The 27,310-nt window shown below is 47.4% G+C and overlaps 2 protein-coding genes across 2 annotated transcripts; both read left to right on the plus strand.

Annotated features, from left to right (window-relative positions):
* The first annotated feature begins 3,027 nt into the window (after positions 1–3,027).
* Positions 3,028–13,849, plus strand: LOC129335392 (C-type lectin lectoxin-Phi1-like). Its single transcript, XM_054987837.1, has 5 exons — positions 3,028–3,053; positions 7,858–8,111; positions 8,805–8,936; positions 11,917–12,037; positions 13,624–13,849. The coding sequence occupies exons 2-5, from the start codon at positions 7,875–7,877 to the stop codon at positions 13,695–13,697; spliced, it is 564 nt and encodes a 187-aa protein (XP_054843812.1). The 5' UTR covers positions 3,028–3,053; positions 7,858–7,874; the 3' UTR covers positions 13,698–13,849.
* Positions 13,850–19,875: 6,026 nt separating this feature from the next.
* Positions 19,876–20,961, plus strand: LOC129335765 (chemerin-like receptor 1). Its single transcript, XM_054988555.1, has one exon. It carries the CDS (start codon positions 19,876–19,878, stop codon positions 20,959–20,961), a length of 1,086 nt encoding a protein of 361 aa, XP_054844530.1.
* Positions 20,962–27,310: the final 6,349 nt, after the last annotated feature.

The raw sequence follows: 27,310 nt of genomic DNA on the forward strand, positions 1-27,310 counted from the left end.
GTCAGTGGTTGAGTGAGTGGCTTACACTGAGGCAATTCGGGGGGCAGTAGCAGCGCCAACCACTCCACGTGTCCGTCTCCCTGCCACTTGGCATTGTGGGGGGCGGCAACCCCTGGCTGGCTGGCTGAAGAGAGTTGACAGGGGCACCTCCTGCCACTCACACACCTTGTTGGGCATGGCTCTCGTTGCTCCTCTGAGCCCACTGTTCTCCAGAGACAGAAAAGGTGGGCAGCATTTGGATGGGCAGAGCCACGTGGCACTTCTTCTCCTTCCACAAAGCTCATGAAGGCAACTTGTTCCTCCATTGGGGGATTTTATTATAACACCCCTCATGATGTTTAAACTTCTCAGATTTTTATTCAGACCTGGAGAGTCCCCAAGTCTGTCGAAAAATCTCCTTTCTCTCCACCTGACCCCAATCTACAGATTTAAGAATCCACAGATGAGGACAGGCTGAGAATTAGATATATTCGGGGCTTTTTTTTAGCCGGAACGTGGTGGAACAGAGTTCCGGCACCTCTTGAATATGGTCACATGGCTGGTGGCCCCGCCCCCTGATCTCCAGACAGAGGGAGTTGAGATTGCTCTCCATGCTGCTCCAGTGGCGCGGAGGGCAATCTCAGCTCCCCTCTGTCTGGAGATCAGGGGGCGGGGCCACCGGCCATGTGACCATTTTCTCAGAGAGCAACCCACTGAGCCTCCACCACCTCTTTTCCCAGAAAAAAAGCCCTGGATATATTGATTGCGATGACCAGTGTCCCACTTTTCAAAATTGTTCTTATCAACCTGCCCAATGAAACAGACACAAAACCAGTTAAATTAAATCTATTAAATTACCCCAAACAGCTGAAGAATGAACAAAAAGGAAAAAAATGAAGCAGGATATGGAAAGAACTGTGGGTCATAGCAAAGCAGCAGAATATGGTAATAAGAACCTCAAATCCAAAAGTAACTTAATGGAGACCAAGACATCCGTTAGCAGAATGAAAGAGAAACACAGGGCAGAGAGGCAAATCGCCAGGAGTTTGCCCATCACTGGTGTGGTGGCCACAGGGCAACCCTAAAGCAGCCCCAGAAAGAAAGCATTACAGTAAACCGTTCTTAGCATCGCCAGAGCATGAATAACCACTGAAAGGGAATTAATTTCCAGGGAATGTTGCTGCTGGTTCATAACTGTGGTTCACTTCCAGCTGTCAATGCATGGTGTCAGAATGATGTAAGAAATGCACCAGGGATGGACTTTGGAAATGTAGCAGAGAACTAGATATGTTTTAATGTGTACTGAGCATCTTATTGTACCCCACTCTGAGCCCGTTCGGGGGGGGGGTAGGCTAAAAATTGAATCAATAAAATAAAAATAATCAAATAAATTAATTATGATCGTTTAGTTGGTTGTGCAAGGGGAGCCATTTTTCGGTAAATTCTGTAGTTCTGGGAAACAAATCAGCTTGTTGAATACAGTCTGTAATTTTTTCAATAATATAATGATTCCAAACCTTTGCATACCAGTTTGAGCTTTTGGTGATTTCCATGTTAAGGCTCATAGATGCAGAGGAGTTAGCCGTGTTAGCCTGTAGTAGCAAAATCAAAAAGAGTCCAGTAGCACCTTTAAGACTAACCAACTTTATTGTAGCATAAGCTTTTGAGAACCACAGCTCTCTTCATCAGATGCATGGAGGGCAAGAAGAAACTTGTCAGATATACAGGTGGAGAGGGGAGGGCGGAGTAGATGCAAACAGTAGCTTCTGATATGGAGATCAGTTTGCTTCTGTTAAGGAAGTCAGTTACTTCTGATAATGAGATAACCATTCATAGTCTCTATTCAATCCCAGCCTCAGAAGTAACTGACTTCCTTAACAGAAGCAAACTGATCTCCATATCAGAAGCAGCTGTTTGCATCTACTCCTCCCTCCCCTCTCCACCTGTATATCTGACAGCCTCCAAAGATATACTGGAGAAAAACTAGATGGAGGATAATTTAAAACCAGAAAAAGCGATAAGAATAGCCAAAGCACATAAGACTTGTAATGCATGTGCATAAATGCACACCCATAAAAAGAAGAAAAAATGTTTGCCAATAGCAGTAAAGGGGCAAGGTTCATTTGCAAGTTGTTACGTACAGACAATAGCTCAAGAAATCCATCACCACCAAGAACCATCTCTGCAGAGTGCATGTACTGGAGCATGCCGGTGGAGTCTGGTGGTGTCCATACATATTAATTGGCCCCCAATAGACCACTTTGCACTAGGCTGCTGCCTAACTGAATGCACTGTACGCACCACCTGTTGGGTTGGGGGACCCACCTCCCATTCACCAGTGAGCAACAGGGCGGGGGGAAATCCAAGGGGCTGCATAATCAGAGGAAGCTCTAGGATTCACCCCAAGTCTATGGTTTTTACTATAAAATTTCAGGGATATCATAGAGCGTCCTGTGACACAGGGACACCACTTCCAGTTACGTGTCTGGAAATGACACCATGGATACAATTTGACTGAGTCTCTCTACCCATCCACTTCATCTCTGGAAGGTTGCCAGTCAAGGGCCACTAATTCAATCACGACGAGCCCAGGGAAGATCATCCATCGGCTTTGTCAAATAAGCCAGAGCTGGCCTGCCATTCAGGTAAATCCATCATTCCACCCACAATGCCTTTGCCCAAGTCACTGAGAAAATGTCCCTTGGAGGAAGATTTGTGGTTAAATGTGGAAACCTGCAAGCTCCAGACAGCGGACAACATAGAAGCCCCATGAGGTAATGGCGGGCTGGCAGTCAGGAGCTGCTGAGGGGATATCTCGGAACCTGGCTCAGATGGCCACGGGACGGGTGACTCCCCCAGGGTGAGGGAGTTCAGTGACCACAAGGCCTGGCTCTTCTTTATCTGTTTTCTTGGGAATTTGGTCACTGGGTTTGGCACCTGATGGTGTTTCCTGATTGACCTTTCCACCAAAGTCCCTCCAAATAGCAGGGTGTATAAATTCCAGGAGGAATCCGCCTCTCTCTCAGGTTTCTCTCAATTGGACGGAGGTACCAGACCTTGCAGCGGACATAGAGGTGAGTCATTCATCTTTCCCTTCCCTTCCAATGCAGAGTTCTTGTAGGAGTTCAGAAATCTCATCGGTACTAGAGCTGGAAATCTGGGGTAGATGGGACAACAGGAGAGACTTCTTTTTACATGGGGTGGTGATGGGAGGGTGGGAGAAGAGACAACTGAAGGTCACTGCATAGAGGCCTCCATCAGTTTGGGAGGGGACTCATTCAGTCCCCTTCATTCAGAGAGGATTGGGGTGTGGATAATCCCACCTGGAAGAGACAGCCTAGGAATTGTGGTTGGAACCCAACAACTGAAGGCTGGGACCCTCTTCCATGTCCAGGGCTTTTTTTCTGGGAAAAGAGGTGGTGGAACTCAGTGGGTTGCCCGCACAGGGGGCAACTCCTTTCGGGAGGTGGTGCTCCTGGTACCACATGCGCACGTGCAAAGTGCATGCACGCACGCTTCCAGGACCACGCAATGACATCACTTTGGGTCCGCTGGAACAAGGGGAAGAGTTTTTAAAAATGTAAATCGCCCTCAGTGAAAATGGTCACATGGCTGGTGGCCCAGCCCCCTGATCTCCTGTCTGGAGATCAGGGGGTGGGGCCACCAGCCATGTGACCATTTTCAAGAGGTGCCGGAACACCGTTCCACTGCGTTCCGGCTGAAAAAAAGCCCTGTCCAGGCCTCAACTCCAGAGATACCATTGTAGTCACCCACCTATTTGGGTATGCACCTTTTTAATGTCAGGTCAGTTCTCAGAGAATTTTTTTTTAAAATTATTTTATTTATTTAAGCAGTAAACAGTAAACATAAAAGGTATAAACAATAAACCTAAAAGATAAAAAACACAACATTCTAATGACACACGAACAATACATATAGGCATACTATAACAAACTAGACAAATAACTAATAATAATAAAGGGGGAAAAACAGTTTTAAAAGATAAGGAATGGAAAAGACTAAAACTAAACTACAAACTGAGTTCTGATTTTCTCCGCAACACATATATATTGTTTTCAAAGTCTCACTTATTCTGGGTCAAACATAAGAGCCCTCTTTTTTCTTTTGTTCATGTTTCTTAATCCATAAATTCAGTTCTCAGAGAAACTTTTTATCACACATGGTTACCTGTGTCCCTGAACAGAAAGGAGTCTGGTAGCACCTTTAAGACTAACCAACTTTACTGTAGTGTAAGCTTTCGAGAATCACAGTTCTCTTCTTCAGATGCATCTGACGAAGAGAACTGTGGTTCTCAAAAGCTTATGCTACAGTAAAGTTGGTTAGTCTTAAAGGTGCTACTGGACTCTTTTCTATTTTTGCTACTACAGACTAGCACGGCTAACTCCTCTGTGTCCCTGAAGTCTGCATTCCCAAGGCTCGGAACATGAGTTGCAGCAGCTCAGACCCCTTCCCTTCAGTATGCAGGAGAATATTCTGAGGCCGAGTTCTTCTCCAGCTCAGAGAGAAGAGCTCCTTTTCCTCTTCTCCTCTCTTCTTCCCATCCTCCTTCTCAGAGTCCCTGTTTGTGCACTTTCATCTGCCCATAGTCAAGTAGGGGATGCAAAGAGGGGACCTACTTAGCAGTGACTGTCTCCCGCCTCCCTCCCTCTGCCTGAAGTTCACATTCGGTAGACTGTACATGAACTCTCTGAGGCTGGGTCGCTCTCACCTCCTATCCATTTGGACCCTAAGTTCTTGTCCAGCTTGGACTGAAGATCTCCTGCTATCCCTTCATTCCAGTCCCATTTGTCCTTGAGGATGATGGCTTCAGGCTGGAAGCATCCGTGGCAGAAGGGCATAACCCTTCCCTACCTGTTAATATCCCCTGCTTCTACCTCCTTGCAGTTAGATATCCATGGACTACAGACGGAGCTGTTCCACCAGGCATATGGGAGGTGCTAGGCGGAGCCCCCCCTGGCCGGTGAGGGATTGGGCCCTCCCCACCACCCGTACCCCCATTTTTAAAAAAAAAAAACTCTTTAATGCAGAGGTGCTCTGAAGTTTTTTTAAATTTGATCAGTGGAATTCTGTGCCGCTGTGTTGATATGTACAACTGTATTTTAACTGTGTAAATTGGATGTTTTTAGAATTGTTAATTATAACAACTGTTTTATATATTTTAACCTTTATGTATTTTGTAATCCGCCCTGAGCCTGCTGGAAATGTGGGGAGGGCGGAATAAAAATCGAAAATAAGTAAGAAATATTTCCCAGCACCTGGGTGATGTCAAAACCATGTTTTAGCCACAGTGCCACTCCTTTGCTATGTTCCTTGTGGATACAATTCCCACCACCTGTTCTGAGTTTAATTCCACAGTTATATCCAACACAATAGCTGACAAGTAAGGTAGCCAGATGGGGTCCAGCTAATACCAGACCCTGGGGAGGGGGGGGGACTAACTTTTTATACAGAAGATACGTGCGTGAGCAGTGCATGCGCGTTCCCAGAATGGCATGATGACATCACTGCAGGAAGTGAAGTCATCACACCGACCCTACCATTTCCAGGCGCACTTCTGGGCTGCGCCACACACCTGCAGGAGGCCACTTGGGCACCTGGGCTGACTGCTTCTCCAGGCTGGTGGTGGTGCCACGCAGCCAGAAGGGAGAGTGGAGGGGGAAGGGGAGGTGTCTGGTTTTGGGGAAACGTTTTCCCTGACAGTTCTCCAAAATACTGGACCGTCCAGGTGAAAACTGTACACCTGGCAACTCTACTGGCAAGTCTAGGTTTTTTCTAGTGGTGGTTTCCAGTGGCTCACACCTGATACAGAAAGGACACTGAGTTCATTCAGGCCTTGACCTGCCCACTCAATCCCTTCTCCATTCAGGCAAGTCAGGAGAAGTTGGTGGCCTGGGTTTGGCGGATAATAAGTTTAAAGGTGACTGTAGCGTGATCTCATTCTTTAAGGCTGCGCTTCTGTGCACCAATCACTCACAGGTTTTATTACGTTGGTTGGGTGGGCAGAGAAGTCCACACGAAAGGACACTGTCACACCTTCCCCCATCTTCCTTGGTGTGTGTGTGGGGGGGGGGGATGGTGGACTCTCTTTCTTCGGAGGTTTGTAAGCAGAGGCTAGATGGCCATCTGACAGCAAAACTTATTCTGTGAACCTGGGCAGATCATGAGAGGGAGGGCAGGAAGGGTTAAAACTGTGCTTAGTTCTCGTGCCCTCTTCTTACATGCCCAGGGTAATGCCAATCGCCTCTTTGGGATCAGGAAGCAATTTTCCCCAGGCTAATTTGGCTAGGGATCCTGACATTGTTTTGCCATCTTCTGCACATGAAGCAGAGGTCGCTGGGGATGTGAGGGTGGGGAGGTAGTTGTGAATTTCCTGCATTGTGCAGGGGGTTGGACTAGATGACCCCGGAGGTCCCTTCCAACCCTGTGATTCTATGATACCATCCTGACCCAAAACACTTTTCGTTTGAGCGCTATCAGCCAAGGTGTTTTAAGCAGAAAGGACGGACCTTGGACAAGCAGATCAGACCTTGTAACAGTTTGGGCTCTTTTATTTTTGGAATAAAAATAAAGTCTTTGGAAAGAAACAATTTCATAAGCATTAACATTGACATTGCATCGCTCCACTTATTTTTCAGGGCAAAAGAATTTCTTTTAGTTCAGTGTTAAACATATCATGATGGGTCCATATTACATATTATTTCTTCCATTACTGTCAAGGCGACTGTTTGTCCCTCCTTCTCCTATTGAGTATTGGATGTCCAAAGAATTCCAGAAGATCCTGGAGTCCCTTGAGGAAATCAAAGTGTTGGAGCATCTCTCTTTCCAGTAAAGCATAAGAAGATCTGTTGTTTGCAGGGGGTGGGAGTCAACTAAGGGAACCCCAAAGAGCATTTTGAAATGATGGACCATGTAGTGAGAGTGGCAGAAGGGGATCTTTTCTCCCTCTCAAAAGGACTTGCAATCTCACAATGGCATCCGGGGACTGCCAGCTGGGAAAACCCGTCTCTCCTTAACACATTGCACCACTTTGGTCCATGGACTGGGACCGGCATACCTGTGGGACCGCCTCTCCCATTACGTCCATTGCAGGGCGCTATGCTACGCAGATAAACAACTCCTGGTGGTCCCCGGCCCGAGGGACATCTGGCTGGCCTCCACCAGGGCCAGGGCTTTTTCTGCCCTGGTCCCAGCCTGGTGGAACACTCTCCCGCTGGAGATCCGGGACCTGCAGGACCTGTTACAGTTCCACAGAGCCTGTAAAACGGAGATGTTCCGCCAAGTCTTTGGTTGAGGACCAGTGGGTGTCCCCCCTTATCCTATCTAAGCCACTACCTCTTCTATGACTGCCCTTGGCTATGCGTTTTACCCACAGCTATGACCTATGCAGATCTTTTATTAGTATCCAAAGTAGCCTATGTATAATGGCACCAGAGTATTTTAATATAAGTTTTAAAATCTGTTTTTAAAGTTGACTATTAATTTATTGTGTTTTAATTATGATGTGAGCCGCCCTGGGTCCATTTGCGGGGAGGGCGGGATATAAGTCAAATAAAATAAATAAATAATAAATAATACACATCTGGAACGTGTGGCCCCAGGATCTTTTGATGGCCACTGGTTCAAGTAGCTTTAAAAGGAGTATACATTAATTCAAGGAGAATAGCTCTACCGAGGGCTATTAGCCACCATAGCTTAATGGAACTCCCTACACCTCCGAGTCATGGATTCCACAGGAGCATCTGGGATATTGGATTGGGCAACCACGTCTGCTGGTGATCTTGCTTTCTCCAGTCCAAAATCAATAGGGGTGGTCTGTTCAAGAGAAGTGAAAGTTCAGTTTGTTTGCTCTCTTCACAGGAAAAAAACGAGCAAAGATGGGGCCAGGAGCATATTCCAGACTTTCCTTCTGCCTCCTTATTTGGTTGGCCTCTGGCAACCCGGTGGAGGCAGGAGAGGAAAGCGTGCCGCCTGGTGAGGAACGGGAAGACCTGACCTACCTGCACGCTGAGTATCAACTCCTTAGGAATCAATTATGCAATGAGAATTGGAAAAGTCATGGCTTTTACTGCTACAGGTATTTCGACACTCCCAGGACTTTCAGCGAGGCAGAGGTGAGTCTGAATGCTGGCTCTTTCCCGCATCACACACATTCACACTTGCTGCTGTTCTTGCTCAGGAGGCAGGGGACCAGGCAGGAATGGGTTAAGTCTTCTTTACTCAAAGGGCAGGGCCAAAGCCCAAGAGGCATGCCTTCGCAGAGGAGGACCTCCCAGGCCACACTTGGCTCTTCTCCTGGGTCGGATGGATCCCCCTTACGTTTTAATGGTGCAGCAGCAAGATTCCTGTCTTTCCATTTACCCTCTTTTGGGAACAGCTGATCAGCGGCTTAGCATGGGTTGGCAGCACCTGGGGCAGCTCCCGGTAGGTGGTGCCCTTGTTACTACACATGTGCGCGCATGTGCGCGTGTGCTCCCAAGACCGTGTGATGACATCACTTCCCAGGCAAGGCATGGCCACCCCCAGGAGCGCTCCTGTGATTCGGGCCTGCTCACTTCCCCACCCCTTACCTGGCAGCCCTATGGCACAGCCACCCATGCTACTGCTGCCAGCTCGGCATGCTTCTTGGCCAGCAGCTGGTGCAGAAGGGCCAGCTCGGTGCCCAGTGAGCCGGCTGGTCTTCTTTACACTTTCCACACTGTAATGCCCTCTGTTAATTCCATATCTTTATCAGAGCTTCATATACGGCTCCATTTCTTCTCCAAGTCCTTCTCTGAGCCTTTCCCGCTGCCTTCACTTTTCTGCAGGCTGAATGCCAGGGTTACGGCCAGCATGGCCACCTCGCATCCATCGTAAGCCCAGCGGACAGTGTCTTCCTCGCCGATCTGGCAGAGAACGCTAACTACGACATCTGGATTGGATTGCGCAACACGGAGGGGGTGAGTTCAGTGCAGACAAGCGCGTTGGCCCCAATCCCCATCCCAACCCTGCTCCTTCACCCAGTTGCTTGAATTTTTCCCTCCAAAGAGCAAGCACAGCTGCCTCCAAGTCAGCGGTTGGCATGGGAGGGAGTAAAGATGCAGCGAGGTCCCCTGACCCAGCTTTTGCTACAGCTGATCGCTTGTAGGAACCTTTGAGAAATAACGACCAGCCGGGAGGCAGGTTTCCATCTCAGAGCCCGAAGTGACCGGCCAAAGGGAGTGGGGTGCAGGAGGCATATGGCTGCCTCCGAACTGTTGCGGCGAGGCAGCTTGGCATGGCTTGGACACTGGGGGGTGCTGCATGTGTCTCTGTGTGTGTACCTGTCCTGATAGGCAAGTTGCTTCTCTTCATGTAAAGTGAGAACACCTTCCGACTCCTCCTCTCTCTTTTTCACCATTGAGAGAAATCAGCATTGTTATTGTTAAGAAACGGTAATGATAAGAGAGGGGTAATAAGGGAATCATGAGGGGGGTTAGAAATAGGTTTGGACTCCCGTTGTTTATTTCAAAATATATACACTAAACAGTTTTAATTTAACACTCTTAAAGGTTATGATTTTTGTCCTCTGTCCTCTGATAATCATAGAATCATAGAATCATAGAGTTGGAAGGGGCCATACAGACCATCTAGTCCAACCCCCTGCCCAGTGCAGGATCTCTTCCCAGCAACAGAAGTCAGACTGACCAGCCTGTAGTTTCCCGGGTCATCCTTCTTCCCTTTCTTAAAGATTGGGATAACATTCGCTCTTCTCCAATCTTGTGGCACATCCCCAGTCCTCCAGGAGGCCTTGAAGATGATGGACAGGGGTTCTGCAAGTTCTCTGGAAAGTTCCTTCAGCACTCTTGGGTGCACCCCATCCGGCCCAGGGGATTTGTATTCATCCAGTGCAGCCAGATGCCTCTCCACTACCTCTCTGTCAATGTCAATTAGCCACTCAGGTGTCCTGCCACATTTCCTACTATCTCTAGATGTGCCTGAGTTCTTCAGGGAGAAAACAGAGGCCAAAAAGCCATTAAGCCCGTCTGCTTTTTCTCTGTCCTGCACCAGAGTTTCTCCATCTACTCCCAACAGTGGTCCAATTGCCTCTTTTACCTTGCGTTTCCTTGTAGCACACAGCTTTATATTTGTTTCTCTTGCCCCCTTCCTTTACCCCTCTTTTTTCTGTATTCCCTTTTTGTTTTAATAAAATAAAATATTAAAACGCAGAGAGAGAGCTTCTCCCCTCTTGCCTCGTGACCTCCAAACATCTGGAATCTCCCTCTCCCCTCTGCTGTTCAGAAGGGAACTTCTTCCGAAGGAAGGTTTGGCCTTTGGGGGCTCTGTAGATTTAAGAAACACAAGAAAAGAGGGGAGTTACACTTCCTCAACAGGGACACAAAACTAACACAAAAGGAAGTGTACCAAAGAGCAGAACACCATGTCAAGAATTAACACATATATTAATTGTGAGTAAACAAGGTCATACAGTGTAATTGATATCAACCAATTAAGCAAAAAGTGATTTCACGTATCAATGAACAGTTCGTAATTAAAGAGAGGAATTAATTTTTCAAAGATAACCAGAATAAAGTAAGTCCCATGAATTGCTGGCGTTCGTTGAGTTATGGCAAATGTTGCAGCCGTGAGTAATCCAGCTATAAAGCTGTCAAGATGAGACGACGGAGCGAAGCAACCGCGAAGTCAAGATAGATATGAGACAACGCTGGTCGAGATGGGTGGAGGGGCAACGAGCACACGCCGGCCAATTCCCTCTTCACTCGTTTCAGATCCTGTATAATCCTTCTTCAGGCCACAATATATTTCAGATTCAAACAGTCTAAATCGTTCCACACTTCAAGAGGCAATATGCTCCGGGGTCAGTGTTTCTATAAAATATTGCATGTTTGCCAGGCCAAGGGTACACTTCCCTTTCTTTTGATTTCTATTCCACCTTTTTCTAACGCTCATCATGCAGCCAATTTGCTGTCATGCCGGGGGGAGAACATTTCGCTGCAGACATCCTGTAAGTTTATCGAGGGAGCTAGTCTTTTCTTTTAGTGCATTGGAACCGCGTTATTGTTGGAATTTTCTTATCAAAATTCCTCTTGATAAATGCTCCCTTTGTTTTATGGTAGTTGCTGTGAGCTCGCTGATCGAAACCCAAGGTACTTTGTGTGTGCGTTATGTGCTGCCAAGTCGCCTCCAACCTATGGTGACCCTATGAATGAAAGACCTCCAAAATGTCCTATCATTAACAGACTTGCTCAGATCCTGCAGACTGGAGGACGTGGCTTCTTTTATTGAGTCAAGCCATCTCCTTTTAGGTCTTCCTCTTTTCCTACTGCCTTCCATGTTTCCTAGCATTATTGACTTTTCCAGAGAATCTAGCGTCTGGGGAGAATTCAGGATTGATTTGATCTACATACATTAGGTCACTTTAAAAGTGGAGAGGCTGGACCCAGGGTCCAAGGTTGGGTACCGGAGTGGACTTCTTGGATTAAGGCAATTTAACCTTGACACAGGCAGCGGGGAATTTCCCTCTCACACTGACGCAGCCTCAGTGCTGAGCTAGTTGGCCATGATATAGGGAAAGTAATGCTTTCAACTAAGACACTTTTTCTTTCTTCTACAACATATTGCTGCAAATGGAATCTACCTCAATAAATTGTAAGGTCTCTTTTTCTACAATTTAAGTGCCTGAGGAATAATTACTGCATGTTAGGGAAAATGCTTCTGACTGGGTAACTTTGCTACCAAACAAAATAGAACTATTTCTAATATGAACACCCCCAATGCATTTTCCCTTCTCACTCTTGCTTCAAGCAGGATTTTGTGGAATTTGGTTTCCTCCATTGCCTGATATATCTCTCCAGTGAAATCTTTCAGAGTCTTGCAGGTCTGATGTTACACACTTTTTCCCAAGCCCCTTCTGACTGCTGCATCTTTCTTTCCCCTCAGTGCAACTCTTGGGCCTGGACTGATGCAACCCCCTTCAATCCAGCGTACACCCCTTGGGCCGAATGGCAGCCCAATTCCTGCAACTCCGAGCAAGTGTGTGTGCAGCTGATACACGCCTCAAGTAAGACTCTTTCAGCAGCCTTTTTCTCTGGGAGAACTGTTCTGTCTCATCTGGTGATCGGCTGCAACTGCAGGAGATCTCCAGGCCCAACCTGGAGGCTGGCAACTCTTTGCAGGGCCATAGCTCTGATGCAAAGATCCCTTTTGTTCTTCAGTATGATGCACAACTGTTGACCACTCAAACCACCTTGCCCAGTTGCAGAGGACCACTGGAAAAATGTGTGCCCAGAGATTTCTTTTTTTCATGGGGTGAGGCCTGGAGAATGTGGTTGTCCTTCCCCCTCCTTGCATTCATTAAATGTTATTTGAAGATAATTGAATAGGGTGTGAGCCGCCACGCTGCCCGGCCCACTGGCCCCGCCCTCAGCCATCTTCCCAGGTGCTTGGGGGGGGGGTTCTCCCTCAGCCTCAGAAATGGGCAGGGGAGGGGGTTGCAACACCTAGTCCTCCTCCTGCCCGCTGGGTCGTGGCTCCTTCCCTCTCTTGCCTTCTGCCTCATGCCACGCCAGCATCCCAGGGAGCCCCTCCCCTTATAGCACCCGTCCAGCCCGCCCCCTCCCGGGGCAGCCACTCTGCCTCCTGGCTCTCCCATCTCGCAAGTCTCCCATCCCTTCCACCTGTGCTTCCCTCTGGAGACCGGCCCTGCTCCCTCCAGTCCTCTCTGTACCCCTCCCTCCTGCTGGGCTGTTGCCCAATGGGGCGCCCGGTCCCTGCACCCTTGAGCCCCTCCTCCCTGGTAGGTAGCCCCGCCCTCCTCCCTACCCATGCCCTGCCAGCATCACAAGGCTGGGCATCACAAGGCTGGGGCTAATGGCGGCTGGCCCCAGCTTCCTCTGCCCTGTCTGCCCCTGCAGTGCCGGCTGTGGTGGCGCACACACTACCGTAAGTCCCTCCGAGGCTCCTGGGGGTGGCGGAGCTGCTTGCTGAGCCTGGCTCAGCTGATCCGCAGCTTTGCCGGGATCTGCTGCGCAGCCGGGGAGCTCAGCTGGGCCGTGGGTTGCTGCCTCGCTGCTGCACGGCTCAGCTGTTCCACGGGGCCCGTTACTCTCCTGGCTGCCTCCAAAAGTGTCTCCCTCGCCACCCCATCTTCAGATAAGGGGGTCAGTGGCCAGCATTGGGCTTGGCTGGGGGTGGACCAGGGTTGGAGGGAAGTCCAGGGTGGCCCTGGGCAGCTCCGGACACAGAGCAATAATCTCTGGGTACGTTCCCACATTCAAAATCTCCTGGAATGATGCAAATTGTAGTTCCCCACACACAGAAAATTCTGCACTGAAACAAATTAGAGTCCGCATGAAGTAGCCTGAGGGCCAGAAACTATCTGGAAAAATGACCCATTCAGTCTAGCTGTAGTTTCCGTATTTTCCAGGCTCACAGACTAGAAGTTTTGCAGGTTGGTCCTTCTCACTCTCTTCCCAATGACCAACAAGGATCAATGGGTTGACCTCAGGAGGGTCCCAAGGGAAAAGATCCTGGGTCTAGCCCCCAGACAGAGATGCACGGCCCTCCACTCTCGATACGCTGCTCAGGGACACCGTGGCCTCCAGCTCCAAGCTCAGACTGACTCACTTCTGTCTTTTTGCCTTACAGAATATTCCAAGTGGAACGACGTGGGCTGTCACAGCAGGAGTGGCTACATTTGTGAGATTCCTGCTGGATTATAGTTCCTGGGGATGATCATCTTTTGGGGTTCTCAGAAATCAGGAGCTCCTGAGTCCTGACCATCTAAATTTGAGTCCCTTTCTGAAAAGCATTAGCCCACCATCCCTACAAAATCCCATTTGTTGTTTGCCCAATGCATGCTTTACTGCCCTTTGCATCTGTACTCCCTATTACTTGGTCAATAATAAATCCTTTCTGCCTACCCCTAATTGGTTCCCTTGGTGACTTTTTTCTTTCACCTCATGTGAGACGGGCAGATGCTGCCATGATCAAGTAGCCCCTTGTTTGACCCCAAGTGAAATTATCCCTGATGGACCTCTCGCCAATGGATCCAGTTGTCAAGCTCCCTGTCTCTCTAGCTGTTCTTTCCACACATGCTCCAGCCCTCTTGGACCCAAAGATACGCCTCCAGTAGTTTTCTCCCACCACACAGGTTGGGACCAGTCAGTTTGTCACACACACATGTGCATGCACGCATGCGAAAAGTGAGGCTCTCTCTGTGTATGTGTGTGTGTGTGTGTGATGTTCCATCCAGTCACCTCCGACCTATGGCAACTCTATGAACGAAAGACCTCTAAAATATCCTATCTTTAACAGACTTGCTCCAATCTTGCAAACTGGAGGATGTGGCTTCTTTTATTGAGTCCAACCTTCTTGTTTTAGGCCTTCCTCTTTTCCTACTGCCTTCCACTTTTCCCAGCATTATGGACTTTTCCAGAGAAGCTTGTCTTCTGCAACCAAAGTACGATAGCCTCAGTTTTGTCATTTTAGCTTCGAGGGAGAATTCAGGTTTGAGGCTGTGTGCTTGCGTGAATAAAGGATGAGATCTCCCCCTCCTGCTTCTATTTTAGTATGGTAGGATTTGAGCCCAGGGTACCATACTATTTTAGTATGGTAGGATTAGAGACCAACACTATTATCAGAGTATAAGCTTTCGAGAGTCAGAGCTGTATTCATCATATAGCCTAATGAAGGGAGATGTGACTCTCAAAAGCTTACACCTGGAAAATCCCGTTGGTATCTAAGGTGTCAAATCCTGCTTCCTCCAAAGGAGGCGTTGACCAATACTCTCCTTCCTTAGATTCCGAGAGCGTTTTGGGGTTAGCCTGCAAATGGTGTGGGGTACAAACTCTAGTGCAGAGTGCAGAGTGAGGGGGTGCCAGACTAGGGGAAATCTCTCTCTGCCTCCACTGGGTTAATGAGATGTCGAGTGATGGTCACAATCCTGCAGGGGGAACTATTCCTGCACCTACTTCTTCCTGCCCTAAACTGTACATCTTCATGATTTCCACTATAAAATGAGAGGTTAATACTATACTGTAGAGCTGAAAAAAAGCTTTGCAGCGATTCTAAATTTATCAAAATGCCCACAACAGCCCAAAGTACCTCTTGCGAATTGCACTTCTGTTCCCCTATGCCCAGGAATGTTAACATGACGAGATCAGTTTTTACTTACCAAACCCTCCCCTGAAAATGGACTCATAGCATCCACAGAGGAATTTACTGCTCTGGCAGCACTATTGGCTAAACTGTTATGGTTGCCTAGCAACATCCACTAAGGGCATCTGGTTAAAGCTACATGCCCTCCATTTATCATTTTGGATTTTTTAAAAACCCTCCGCACCACCCATGTATTTTTGTTAGATTTCAAATTTTTCTGCAAACCAGGGGCATTTTTCAGGTGTGTAAGATGATCTTTCTTGTCCATTCATGACTCCAATTTCTGGATTTAAGTATCCATATATCAGGGCCACATGTCTATTAGTGTATGAGATACAAGGTAATTAACTTTCCAGAGGTGGCAGGAAAAGAAAAGATTTTTTGCATTCACAGCACCCACCCTCACAAATACACCAAATAGACAGTTGTCAATGTAAAGGTGATAACATCGCAGTTTCTAGCGATATGGCACAATGCACACTGTATTGCTTTGATTTTCCCCGTACTTCAGCACTGCCAGGATGTGAAATTCCTTCTTCTAAGAACTTACTCAGTATATTGCCCCCTTAGACTCTTATTACTTGCACGTAAGGTGTTATGATAAGGGGAGCTTCAGGCTTTGAATCCCAGGTACACAGACTTCTCTCCTTGGCGCTCTGATGGTCTATCTGTCATGTACTCCTCATTTCCCTGCTGCAAACTAAAGCACCAAATCTCAGTCCGAATTAAGCTTAAGTGCCCAATCGACACAGCAACATGTGCCAAGGGTCAATATTAATTAACCTCAGGGCTCATTTCGAGGGGGAATGAACAGGAACACAGTTCCAGCAGTTCCCCAAAGAGATCACATGTTAGGTGGCCCCGCCCACCTGACTCTCGGCTGTTTTGGGGCCGAAACGGCCTGGATTGGGGCCAAAATGGCCCGGATCGGGCCTCTGACAGGTGGTAGATCACTCTCCCACTCATCAGTGACCTGATCCTGACCATTTTGGGCCCCTTTTCAGCCATTTTCAGCCCCTTTTTGCCATTTTGGGCCCAATTTTGGCCCTGAATGGCCAGGATTGGGTCCAAAACAGCCAGAATAGGTGATGTCAGGAGGTGTGGCATATGCAAATCAGTTATACTAATGACACACTTCTGGTGATGGCAAGAGGCGTGGCATATGCTAATGAGTTGTGCTAATGAGTTGTGCTAATAAGTTCCTCCAGCTCTTTTTCTACAAAATGACCCCTGATTAACCTCATTTACATGGTGCATAGGCTGCAAGGGGAAAAAGGTAAACCTAAAAGATATAGTTTTTGTCTAGTCAATGGCTGAATACTACGCTACTTGGATGCTGTCGCTATTTATCTATCCATCCACCTCATATGTCCTTTCGCAAGGCCTGAAGTAGAGAGCATCTAGTCTGCTCCTTCTTCAGGACCTGTCATATGATTTTTTCTTTCATACCCATGCTTAAATACACTAGGAAACGTATGATCTGTAGCTTCGGGTAACAACATTGTTAAAATATAGTAACAGCGAGTACAGTATAAAATTAATGATGCAATACAAAACACAAGAATACAATTTAAAAACCATAAAATCATATCTAACAGCAACGGAGATATTAAAAGGCCAATATACCTGTTCAGCAATTGAAAAGGGTAGGGCAGGCGGGTTATAGATATTCAAATAAACAGAGGACCAAGGCCACAGCAGAGAGTCCAACCAGGTTGCCCACCCAGACCTCAACCATTGCCATAGGCCTGGCAGGACATCTCCGTCTTACAGGCCCGGCGGAACTGTATTTAAACTTAGTATTGCTGGTGTCCCCCTTTTTGCCTGTTTTTATTGCATTTCCCCGTAGTATTTGCTTTGTTTTCTGCTCCTTTGCTTTTGTCTGTAATACAGAAAAAGGGTCATGTTAATTCTTACAAGTTGGAAGTTGATGTTTCCGTATCCCTTGTTTATGAGAAGTTGGAAACCCGATGATCCTTCCAGCTGTTCTGTAATTGTTGTACCCTTTGCATTAATCATTGTGTTTATTGCCATTCTGTTGTATGTTTATTTTACTTTAGTAAATCCTTAGTACCAGCATTCAAAGAACGGACTCAGTGAGTTCTTTGTGGTTGGTTAAGTGATACTAATTCCCCATTGTCATAGATGCAGAGGAGTTAGCCGTGTTAGTCTGTGGTAGTAAAATAAAAAAGAGTCCAGTAGCACCTTTAAGACTAACCAATTTTATTGTAGCATAAGCTTTCGAGAATCACAGCTCTCTTCATCAGATGCCTGATACAGAGACTGGTCAAATACAGAAGAGGAGGAGAGAGAAGAGGCAATTAGGGGGGGGGGAAGGGGGAGGGAGCAATCAAAACATTCCTTTGCTGGTATATGTAAACATCTCCTTTTGGTGTGTGTATCAGTTGGCTTCAAAGGAGTTTGCCCTGTTAGTTTGTAGCAGCCAAACAGCTAGACCATCCAATTCCAATGCAGTATGGGCCTTCGACAACCACAGCTCTCCCTGCCAGATGCATCTGACAAAGAGATCTGTGGTTCCCGAAAGCCCACGCCAGGTGCCACTGAGCTCCCCCAGACCCCACCTCTGTAAAGGAAATCTGTTACCTGTGGTAATGTGATAACCATTCATAGTCCCTATTCAGTCCCAGCTTGACAGAGTCAAATTTGCATATGAATTCCAGTTCAGCAGCCTCCCGTTGGATTTTGTTTTTGAAAGGTTTCTGTTGAACCACAGCGACCTTTAAGTCTTTGGTGGAATGTCCTGGTAGATTGAAGTGTTCTCCCACTGGTTTCTGGACGTTTCCATTTCTAATGTCAGATTTGTGTCCATTTATTCTTTTGCGTAGAGGTTGGCTGGTTTGTCCAATAATTCCCCATTAGATCTGGTTACAGCAGGAGAGAGTCGAGAGGTAACCCCTTCCATATCTATTAAGTTGTTCCCTCCACTCCATGAGTAACAGCGCCCACCCCCCACAAAACCCCAGTATAGTTAGGAAAAAAGATCCCTGCACATATGTTAACCCCGGGGGTTTGGGGGTATGCTCAGGGGGACACCTCTAGAAACCAGGGGGCAAATGTGGGTAGCCATTTGGGTAACCAGGGTAGAGTCTGGAAGGGGAGGAAGCTCAGCAGAGATGTGATACCACGGAGGTCCACCCTCCAAAGCTGCCTTTTTCTCCAGAGGGGCTGATCTCTGTAGTCTGGGGATCAGTTGTGTTGCCAGACATAACAGCTCTTGTTGAAAACTCCAGAGCATCAGGCGGTTCTTTGTTAGACAAACCGGCTGCTTGATCTGATTCAGGGATGCAAATAAAAATTCACAAGTCAGAGTGTTATTTGCAAGGCAACAAGGATCAGCAAGCAGAAGCAAAGGCCACTAGACTGGCGTGGATCCATCACAAACCGATTCCCACGTGCTCGATGACGGCCTGCGCTAAAACTTACAGAGGCAAACTTTTAAAAAGAACCTACCAATAAGAAACCTGTCTGACATAGCCTAAGATCTGTCAATTACAATGATATGATGTTTATTTTCACATCATTTTCACATCATTAGTTTTTTTGGTTTAACAGCATTTTGCAGCCGCCATGCAAGAGCATTTCTTTGCTTGTAACATGATATTTCCCTTGACCACAGAGAGCCAACTACACGAGACGTCTGACACGTTCTTCATGTAACGGGGGTTCATGAAGGGTTCTCGCAGGGTTCCCTGGGCAGTGTAGTCTTACAAAGAACAGCCGCTTGATGCGATTCTCTGCCAGGGGAAGAGCAATGGGAGGGATTCTGTCTCTCTCTCTTTCAAAAAGAGATAGATAGAGCTCCGGTTTTCTTCCGGGAGCTCAAGGGGGGGGGGGATGGAGCATAACAGGAGGCAGGAAATCCATGGTAGCTTTTTGCAAGAGAGAGAGACCCCCTGCACTGCTCTTCTCCCCAGGGGAGAATTGCATCACGGATTCTCTTTCTTGCAAAAAACCACCCTGCCTCCTGTTATGCTCCATTCCACCCCCTCTCAAGCTCCTGGAGGAACCTTGTCACAATGCTACGCTGACCCCCAAGAACATCTTTTTCTCTTTCTTATGTAAAATCAAACCTTGGGCGGGCCCCAAGAGAGCATGCAGGCCTATTATAGAAGCAAGTGTTACTTGTATCATTGTTCCAGAGGAGTCAGCCGTGTTAGTCTGTAGTAGCAAAATCAAAAAGAGTCCAGTAGCACCTTTAAGACTAACCAATTTTATTTTATTGTAGCATAAGCTTTCGAGAATCAAGTTCTCTTCATCAGATGCCTGATCCGAACTGGTTCCGAACAGTTCGGATCAGGCATCTGATGAAGAGAACTTGATTCTCGAAAGCTTATGCTACAATAAAATAAAATTGGTTAGTCTTAAAGGTGCTACTGGACTCTTTTTGATTTTGTATCATTGTGTAAATTACCCTTGACACGTCACTGCCATGAAATGTGATCCTGATGTGGCTACTGTCTTCGCTTGCTTTCTTTCAAAAGGGTAAATGCCTGCATGATACCTAGTTACTCTCGAGAGCTATTACCTATGGTCACTAAATACTCCTTCCATTTTTAGAAAACAGACTCTTCTGAAAACCAACTGGATCCGAAGGATAAAAAATAAGGGAAGGTTGTTGAATTTGCACCCTACCCATGAAGCGGCAGAGACCTTTGGCTAACAGCAGTGGAATCGGAATCCAGAATGAGGTGGAACAATGCACATTCTGATGTTCTTATCATGGCCATGAGCAGAGGAGCAAATGGCATGAAGAACACAACAGTCACCACACCAGTTGGTGTCGCCTTGGCTGATTCCACAATCTCCGTTAGCCCTTATGATCCCGATGACGAATACTGGCAAGAAATCTTGAGGAGAAGGATAACACTTGCCCTCTTAGTGATCTACAGCATCATCTTCACGTTGGGACTCGTGGGTAACGGGTTGGTCATTCTCATCCTTGGCTCCTATATGAAGAAGACAGTCAACACGATCTGGTTTCTCAACTTGACAGTCGCCAACTTCATCTGCGCCTGCTCTCTTCCACTGAGAATTGTACACAGTGCCTTGAAGCTTCATTGGCCATTTGGCAAAGCCATATGCAAACTCAATGACTCAGTAGCCTACCTGAACCTCTATGCCAGTGCTTACTTCCTCATGGCCCTCAGCGTCGACCGTTGCGTTTCGGCCAAGTCCTCTGGCTGGGCTCAAAATCCGCAGAGAAACCGGATCGCTTGCTTTGTGGCCTCGGGCATTTGGGTTCTGGCTTTGGTGTTGTCTTCACCAAGAATCCATTTCAGAAGCACCATGCCATCACCCATCGACGAAGAGGTGACCATCTGCTTCTTCATTTATGGCAGTACCTTCAAGCAAACCAAGATCAACCGCCTGATCATGCTGATCTCCCAGTGCATCTTTGCCTTTGTCATTCCCATCAGCGTGACAATAGCTAGCTACGTGCCGAGGGCTAAGGGGCAGGGCCCTGTGGCGCGATGGAGCAAGTCCTTCACGGTTATCACAGCAGTGACTGCAACGTTTTATCTCTCTTGGCTACCTTATCACGTTTTCTCTTTCCTTGACACGCAACTCTACACAACTTCAAAGGTGCTGATTATTGGTACTCCCTTGGCAACTGGCTTGGCCTTTGCCAGCACCTGTGTCAATCCCATACTCTACATAGTAATAGGGTACGATTTCAAGGAGAGGCCGAGGCGATCCACCCTCGCTGCTTTCGAAAACGTCTTCGGTGAGGAGAGCAGCAGCAGCCGCAGGATGCCAGAAACCCAGGCCAAACCTTCAACGGAGATGAACTCCCCGGACTTATGAACACCCCTGGTCTTCTCCCAGATCTCCTTTTTCACAGCAAGATCATTATATACATCCACCCCAAAACCCTTTCTTTGTATGTATTAATTAAAGTATTATTAAAAATGTATACCTTGCTCTTCCAACCAATGGGCGTGTGAGGAAGCAGAGGAAGGGAGCTAGGAAAAAGAAGCACAATTCGTGTTCTCTTCCTTCAGTGGTGCCCGTCTGCCATGCATTTTTTTGGTGTCCAGTTGCGTATTTAATATGTTTCTATTAGTCTTATTATTCAAATGTGTGCTGTAAAGTCCTTTAGGAAGAAGGTAAAATATGCATTTTAAACATTAAACAAACAAAACTGAATATAGTGCACAGAAAGTGTATAGAGTCTTTTTCTCTCTCCTCCATAACACTAGAACTTGGGATCACCCTGTTAAAAACTCGGCTGTAGAGATTAACTTTTAACTACAGCCTTTTGAAGTCAGATGGCATAATTGCTCCTGAAGGCGCTCTCTAAATTGGTGCATCAGGAGTGTAAACCATAGGCACTGCTGCAAAACCTCCCTGCAGAGCAGGACTAAGCAAGCCTCAGCACCTGTGTCCAGGGCTTTTTTTTCTGGGAAAAGAGGTGGTGGAACTCAGAGGGTTGCCAGCACAGGGGGCAACTCCTGGCAGGAGGTGGTGCCCCTGGTACCACATGTGCATGCGCAAAGTGCACGCACGCTTCCAGGACTGTGCAATGACATCACTTTGGGTCAGCTGGAACAAGGGGAGGAGTTTTTAAAAATTTAAATCGCCCTCAGCAAAAATGGTCACATGGCTGGTGGTCACATGGCTGGTGCACGGAGGGCGATCTAAACTCCCCTCTGTTTGGAGATCAGGGGGCGGGGCCACCAGCCATGTGACCATTCTCAAGAGGTGCTGGAACGCCGTTCCACCAGGTTCCGGCTGAAAAAAAGCCCCGCCTGTGTCCATTGTGGGCACTGTGGCACCCACTGGAAGCTGGGATACCTGGGAATCTGGACCCAAGCCTCCTGCCCCAGCACTCCTTGAGCTGCTACAGCCAGGAGTGCTTCTTTGGGTGGTGACTGTCCTCCCAGTGCTGATGATCAGCTGAATGTCCGGGCGAAATTCCCACCACAGCTCTCTGTACAGGACCATTTGCCAGGAGGCAGCGCATCATCAGGACTGCCCCGTCCTTGGTCACCAGAGAGGACCCTTTGAGGAACTGCCTCCGATCTGCTCAAGCTCCTTCTGAGAGAGCTCAGCCCGTGTGGGGCTGCTGTAAGTTGGACCTGAAGGCAAAAAAAAACCCCGGACAAACCACCCATTGCAGCAATCTAAACCGGATGTCACTCTCCTCATAAATACAAACATCCGCCTTCCAAGAGAACCAAATCACACACACAAAAATTGGTTGCTTAAAATATCATTCCAGCTCATAACTAAAGTGTTAAAAAAGCAATGCTGGTAAGTGGAACATTGGAACAAAAATGCTAACTCTAAATATATAACGATGGGGAATTAACTGGCTAAGACTGAGAGGGAAAGAGATCTTGGGGTTATAGTAGTAAACGGTGTGCAGCAGCAATGGAAAAAAACAGGATACATCTCGCAGGAGATGCCACCTAGTCTTGACTTTTGAAGTGAGATGTCTGAGGCATGGAATCAACAGTCCCGTCAAGAACCGCTTGCTAGATAGGAAGGACCCGATGGGCTAACCTATTGCACACCACCATGCAGCTGTAGCAGACATAACAAGGAACACACAACATGCCAGTGTGAACCCCCAAAGGGTAAGGGATGAGTTTTATTACTTGTAGTTCCAGAAAGATTCTGTGAAATTTCTCCAAGGTCAGAAAAGACACAGGTAAAAAAGGGAAGGAACTGAGGAGGAAGAGAGGAGTGTCTTGGATGTGTCCTGTGTATTTACGTGCATTGGGGAGAGGCGCAGGTGCTGTCTAATTAAAAGGCCTTTTTCTTGCATAGACAATTATGCTTCTGTGTACACTTCTTGAGGTCCTCGTGGCCGTTGTGGAATGAGATACAAACATCATCAGCGAAGGAAGACTTTATTTCTGATACAAACCTGCCCGGAAAAGGAAAGACTTAGGTGAGAACACACATGCACGCCAAAAGGTGTCTTGTTCCAAATCCAACCACGGGTGTATATAGCTCACCAACATCTGCTGTATCTGGTAGCTGCTCCCGGGCCCTTCCGCCACTGACCCATGGCCTCTCTCCCTAGTGAATGCTATGGGCATCATGCAGGCAGTGCTCATGACATAGTATTTATATTGTGGAGAGGGCACCTTGTAGCCTCCTTCCACAGGCAAGTCTGGACAAAGAAAAGTCGCCTTGCAGTTTTTGACGTGAGATAGCAGGGCTCTTGGGGTTTGGCCATGGTTCTCCTCAGGTGCACCTGTCAGCGTTCCTGCCTGTTCTGGAGTTCCCCTGGCCCTCTCGACTTCCCTTTCCTTCCTCTCCTCCTCCCTCCACCCAGCCTGTCTCATTTCTTCTCTGTGACTCCAAGCTAAACTACACAAGATGCCTTCCTGTCTCCGACTCCTTCCCCTCTCTGTGAGAAGGGACGGCTGAGTCTAGCAGCGATGGCAGCAGCCTCAGCAGCTCCTTCTGCCGCTGTTAGGCACCTGTCAGCTTTGGGCTCCCCTTGCTGACTCTTTCCCTCCCATCCTTCTGGCCCTGCTGAACCAACTACATTTCCCAGGTAAACTTGCGGGAGCCCGACACATGTCAGGCGTCTCGTGTAGTTTAGCTCTCCTTCTTTGGCTTTCCTACTCACCCCCCTTTGCCCAGCCCTCTCTTCCTACTTCCTTGTCCTTTTGATATCTGTATCTTTTGCCTTAGGAAACCCCCAGAGCTCCATGCTCCTCCCATAGGCTTGCCAATCTCCTGGGGGGTCCTGGAGAACTCCCAGAATTACAACTGATCTCCAGACTACAGAGATCAGTTCCTCTGTTTCAGAGGGTGGGCTGTATGGCATTACAGCCCACTGAGGCCCTTCCCCTCTCCAAACCCTACCTTCCACACACTCCACCCTCAAACCTTCAGGAATTTCCCTAACCAGAGTTGGCAACCCTATCCTTCCATGATGCTTTCTCCCTCTTGGCCAAGCCATGCTCCCCTGCACATGAGCCCTCTGCATCCCACGTTGCCCCTGGCTTGGTCCTGACGTCAGCAAGGCAGTTTCTTTCTACAGGCACAGTTGGAGTTAGCAGCTTCTCAGCTGTGCCCCCCGGCCACCCACTAATCGGGGGCACCACAGGGCACCCCCCCATGCTCCCTCTCTGTTTGGGTGGTGGCCCATTGGACTCAGGCACATGCACTCATGCGCACACTCGCACACACACAAAAGTGACAAAAGTGATCATCTCAGTTAACTTTTCCTGACTGCTTGCAAAGCTTCTAACTTTTACATAAGGTTATTTTGAAAATTCCAATTACTGTTTGTCTGGAATTAACACGATTCCTTCACTGAAGACACCAGACTGTGGCACTAGCAATTCACTGCATTCCAGTATTTTCCTCATATTTCTCTTTTTTTCAGCCCCGGTTTGTGGTGATTTTTCCCAAACAAATGTACCATATGCACAGTCAAATGAGGGGAACTGTAACAACTGGCAACAATATAAAGGAATCCAAAACTTACACTGCAATCCTAAGAAGAAGAAATCAATGGGCTTAGTCTGGAGTAACTCTTTTTAGGATTACACTGAAAATCACATCGGGACCATTGGCTCATTCTTATTAATGGATATCAGTTAGAGTTGCCAAATCTCCTAATATAGCCTCCTACCCCCCCCCCCCTCCCGGCCACTGTTTGGTAGAGCAATGGCAGGGGGGGGGGGAATAAGGCAAAAATTTCCATAGTGCTGATGGTGTGACCAGTTTGATGTAGTGGTTCAGATCTGGAGAGCTGGGTTTGATTCCCCCCTCCTCTGCTTGAAGCCAGCTGGGTGGCCTTGGGTCAGTCACAGCTCTCTCAGAGCTCTCTCAGCCCCACCCACCTCACAGGGTGTTTTGTTGTGGGGATAATAATGGCTTACACCATTACACTGCAATCCTAACATGTATCAATGAAAAGGTAAACATCAAAAAGTCAAGGAGAATAATCAAACAGCAAACACTGCAAACTCAAGCCGCTGTTGTAAGTTAATGAAGAATAATGTCCTTATAGTCCAAAAAAACATAATGTAGTGAGATCCGTCGAGAACATCCCACAGGTAAGCCTCCAGGTAAGTAACCAAACAGTCTTTGGGTTAAATGAATAATACTTGGTTTTCCTTTTCCAGGTGGTGTGTAAAAAGTTAGGACGCCCACCGAGGGCACAAACCATCCGCCTTTTGACTGATACACGTTTTTCATGGAGTAAATATTTATTGATACTTTCATTGTATTTATTATTCTATAACATTTGTACATTTATTGTTTCCTTCACATGTAGTATTCTCCTTTGGTGTAAGCTGTTTATAAGTGAAGGTGCCTCTGGTTTATCTAGTGGGGATAATAATGGCATAGTTTGTAAACCACTCTGAGTGGGTGTTAAGTCATCCTGAAGGGCGGTATATAAATTGAATGTTGTTGTTGTTGTTGTTATTTGGGGGGCAAATCCGGAAGCAACGTCACACTGTTCTAGGTACAACTCCAGAGTTTCCTATAAATCTTCGAGCAGCATGGTTCCACTTCTGGGTTTTCCTAGGAAATGATGCCATCTCACCAAAGTGACAGCCCCCACCCACCCCCCGCCCAGTCCTTGCCCTCCAGTCTCCTGTTGGGTACTCTAATATCAGGGATGCCCATGGAGAGAGAGGGAAAAAGGAATAAATTAAGGTGTAAAATAAAAGGGGGAAAGGAAGATTGCAGGGAGAAGCAGAACATTTGCTGGAAAGGACTCCCCTGTAGCCCTGTGCTCTTGCCTATTGAGGTCAGCATTGGGGAGTTTTTCTGGGGAATTTGGTGTGGTCATAATTGCCACGTGGAAGCCCCACGTCCAATTTGGCTTTTGTCTGTTTGAGGAAGACAGCTTTAGAAAGCACCCCCTTGAATTTGGGGTTTAGAAAAACAAGTAGAATATGGCAAAACATTATTGTTGTTGCTGCTGCTGCTATTAAAAACCACCTAAATATTTTATTTATATCATGTGTCTGGCCATTCAAAAATTTTAAATGTCAACAGCCGAATAGCTGAAAGTGCCACACCTGTCTCCGCTTTTGCTACCGCTCTGCAACACTAGCAGGAGAGCCAGAGAGGAATCCCTCTGGAATCTGCTCCCCAAGGCAACTAACTCCCAGGGCGGCGGCATGACAGGGGCAGCCTGGCACTCAGGGAGGGGAGGGACTCACAGTTTGAGGTGCAGTGGTGCGCCGCCTGCCCAATGCCAACTTCGCACCGTTTTGTTGTACAGTAACCCAATCCAATAGCGTATATGAACACGATGCCCTTTTCGAACAGCGATCCGCTTACGGGTCTCCAAGAGGAGAGAAACCTGGGCAGGGAAGGAGGAAACCGTAAGGCCCGTGATGAAAATCGTAATTGCTTTTGTTACCTGCACAGAGACTTCAGGATAGGTCACACGGTACACCTCCGCTGATAAGTGGCCGGGCACAGGTGGTGGCAGCTGGGTGGCATTGGCCCAGCTCACCACAACCCACATTTTCAGAATTTCAAAAGTCACTGTAAAATTTGCTGCATCTTGTGTCACATTTATTTATTTTATTTTATGATGCCATGCTTTGCCCTTCTCGCTGAGACTCAGGACGGATTACACAGTGTGAGATTAGTACAGTCAGTATCAAGGACATTTCCATCAACAATCCCATAGTGAATAAACACAAGTATACAAAGACATGGCATCAGCAAGAATCCAATACAGGGTTGAAGAAATGCTGGAACAGAACAGAAGCAATTCTAGGGCTGACATTAGATAGCTTGAAACACAGGTAGCTCATAGGCGCACATATTTAAGACAACAGATAGTACGTAAGGAAACATAGCGATGAAGTCTATGGTCCTTACCTCATTCGTGAAGCATCTGAGACTCCCTCCTTACAACACAAACGCCTTTTTGAATAATTCGGTTTTGCATGATTTGTGGAAAGCCAGAAGGGTGGGGGCTCTCCTGACCTCCTCAGGCAGAAGCTGTATATCCCTGGGGTGGGGTGAAGATGTTGCTGCTGCTGCCTTCATACCCTCTCTGTGAGATTATTGGGAACATCTGTGTGTGTTATGTGCCATCCGACCTATGGCGAGCCTATGAATGAAAGACCTCTAAAAAATCCTATCATTAACAGACTTGTTCAGATCTTGCAAACTGGAGGACGTGGCTTCTTTTATTGAGTCCAGCCATCTC

Source organism: Eublepharis macularius, chromosome 9, assembly GCF_028583425.1.
Source record: "Eublepharis macularius isolate TG4126 chromosome 9, MPM_Emac_v1.0, whole genome shotgun sequence".
NCBI lineage: Eukaryota > Metazoa > Chordata > Lepidosauria > Squamata > Eublepharidae > Eublepharis > Eublepharis macularius.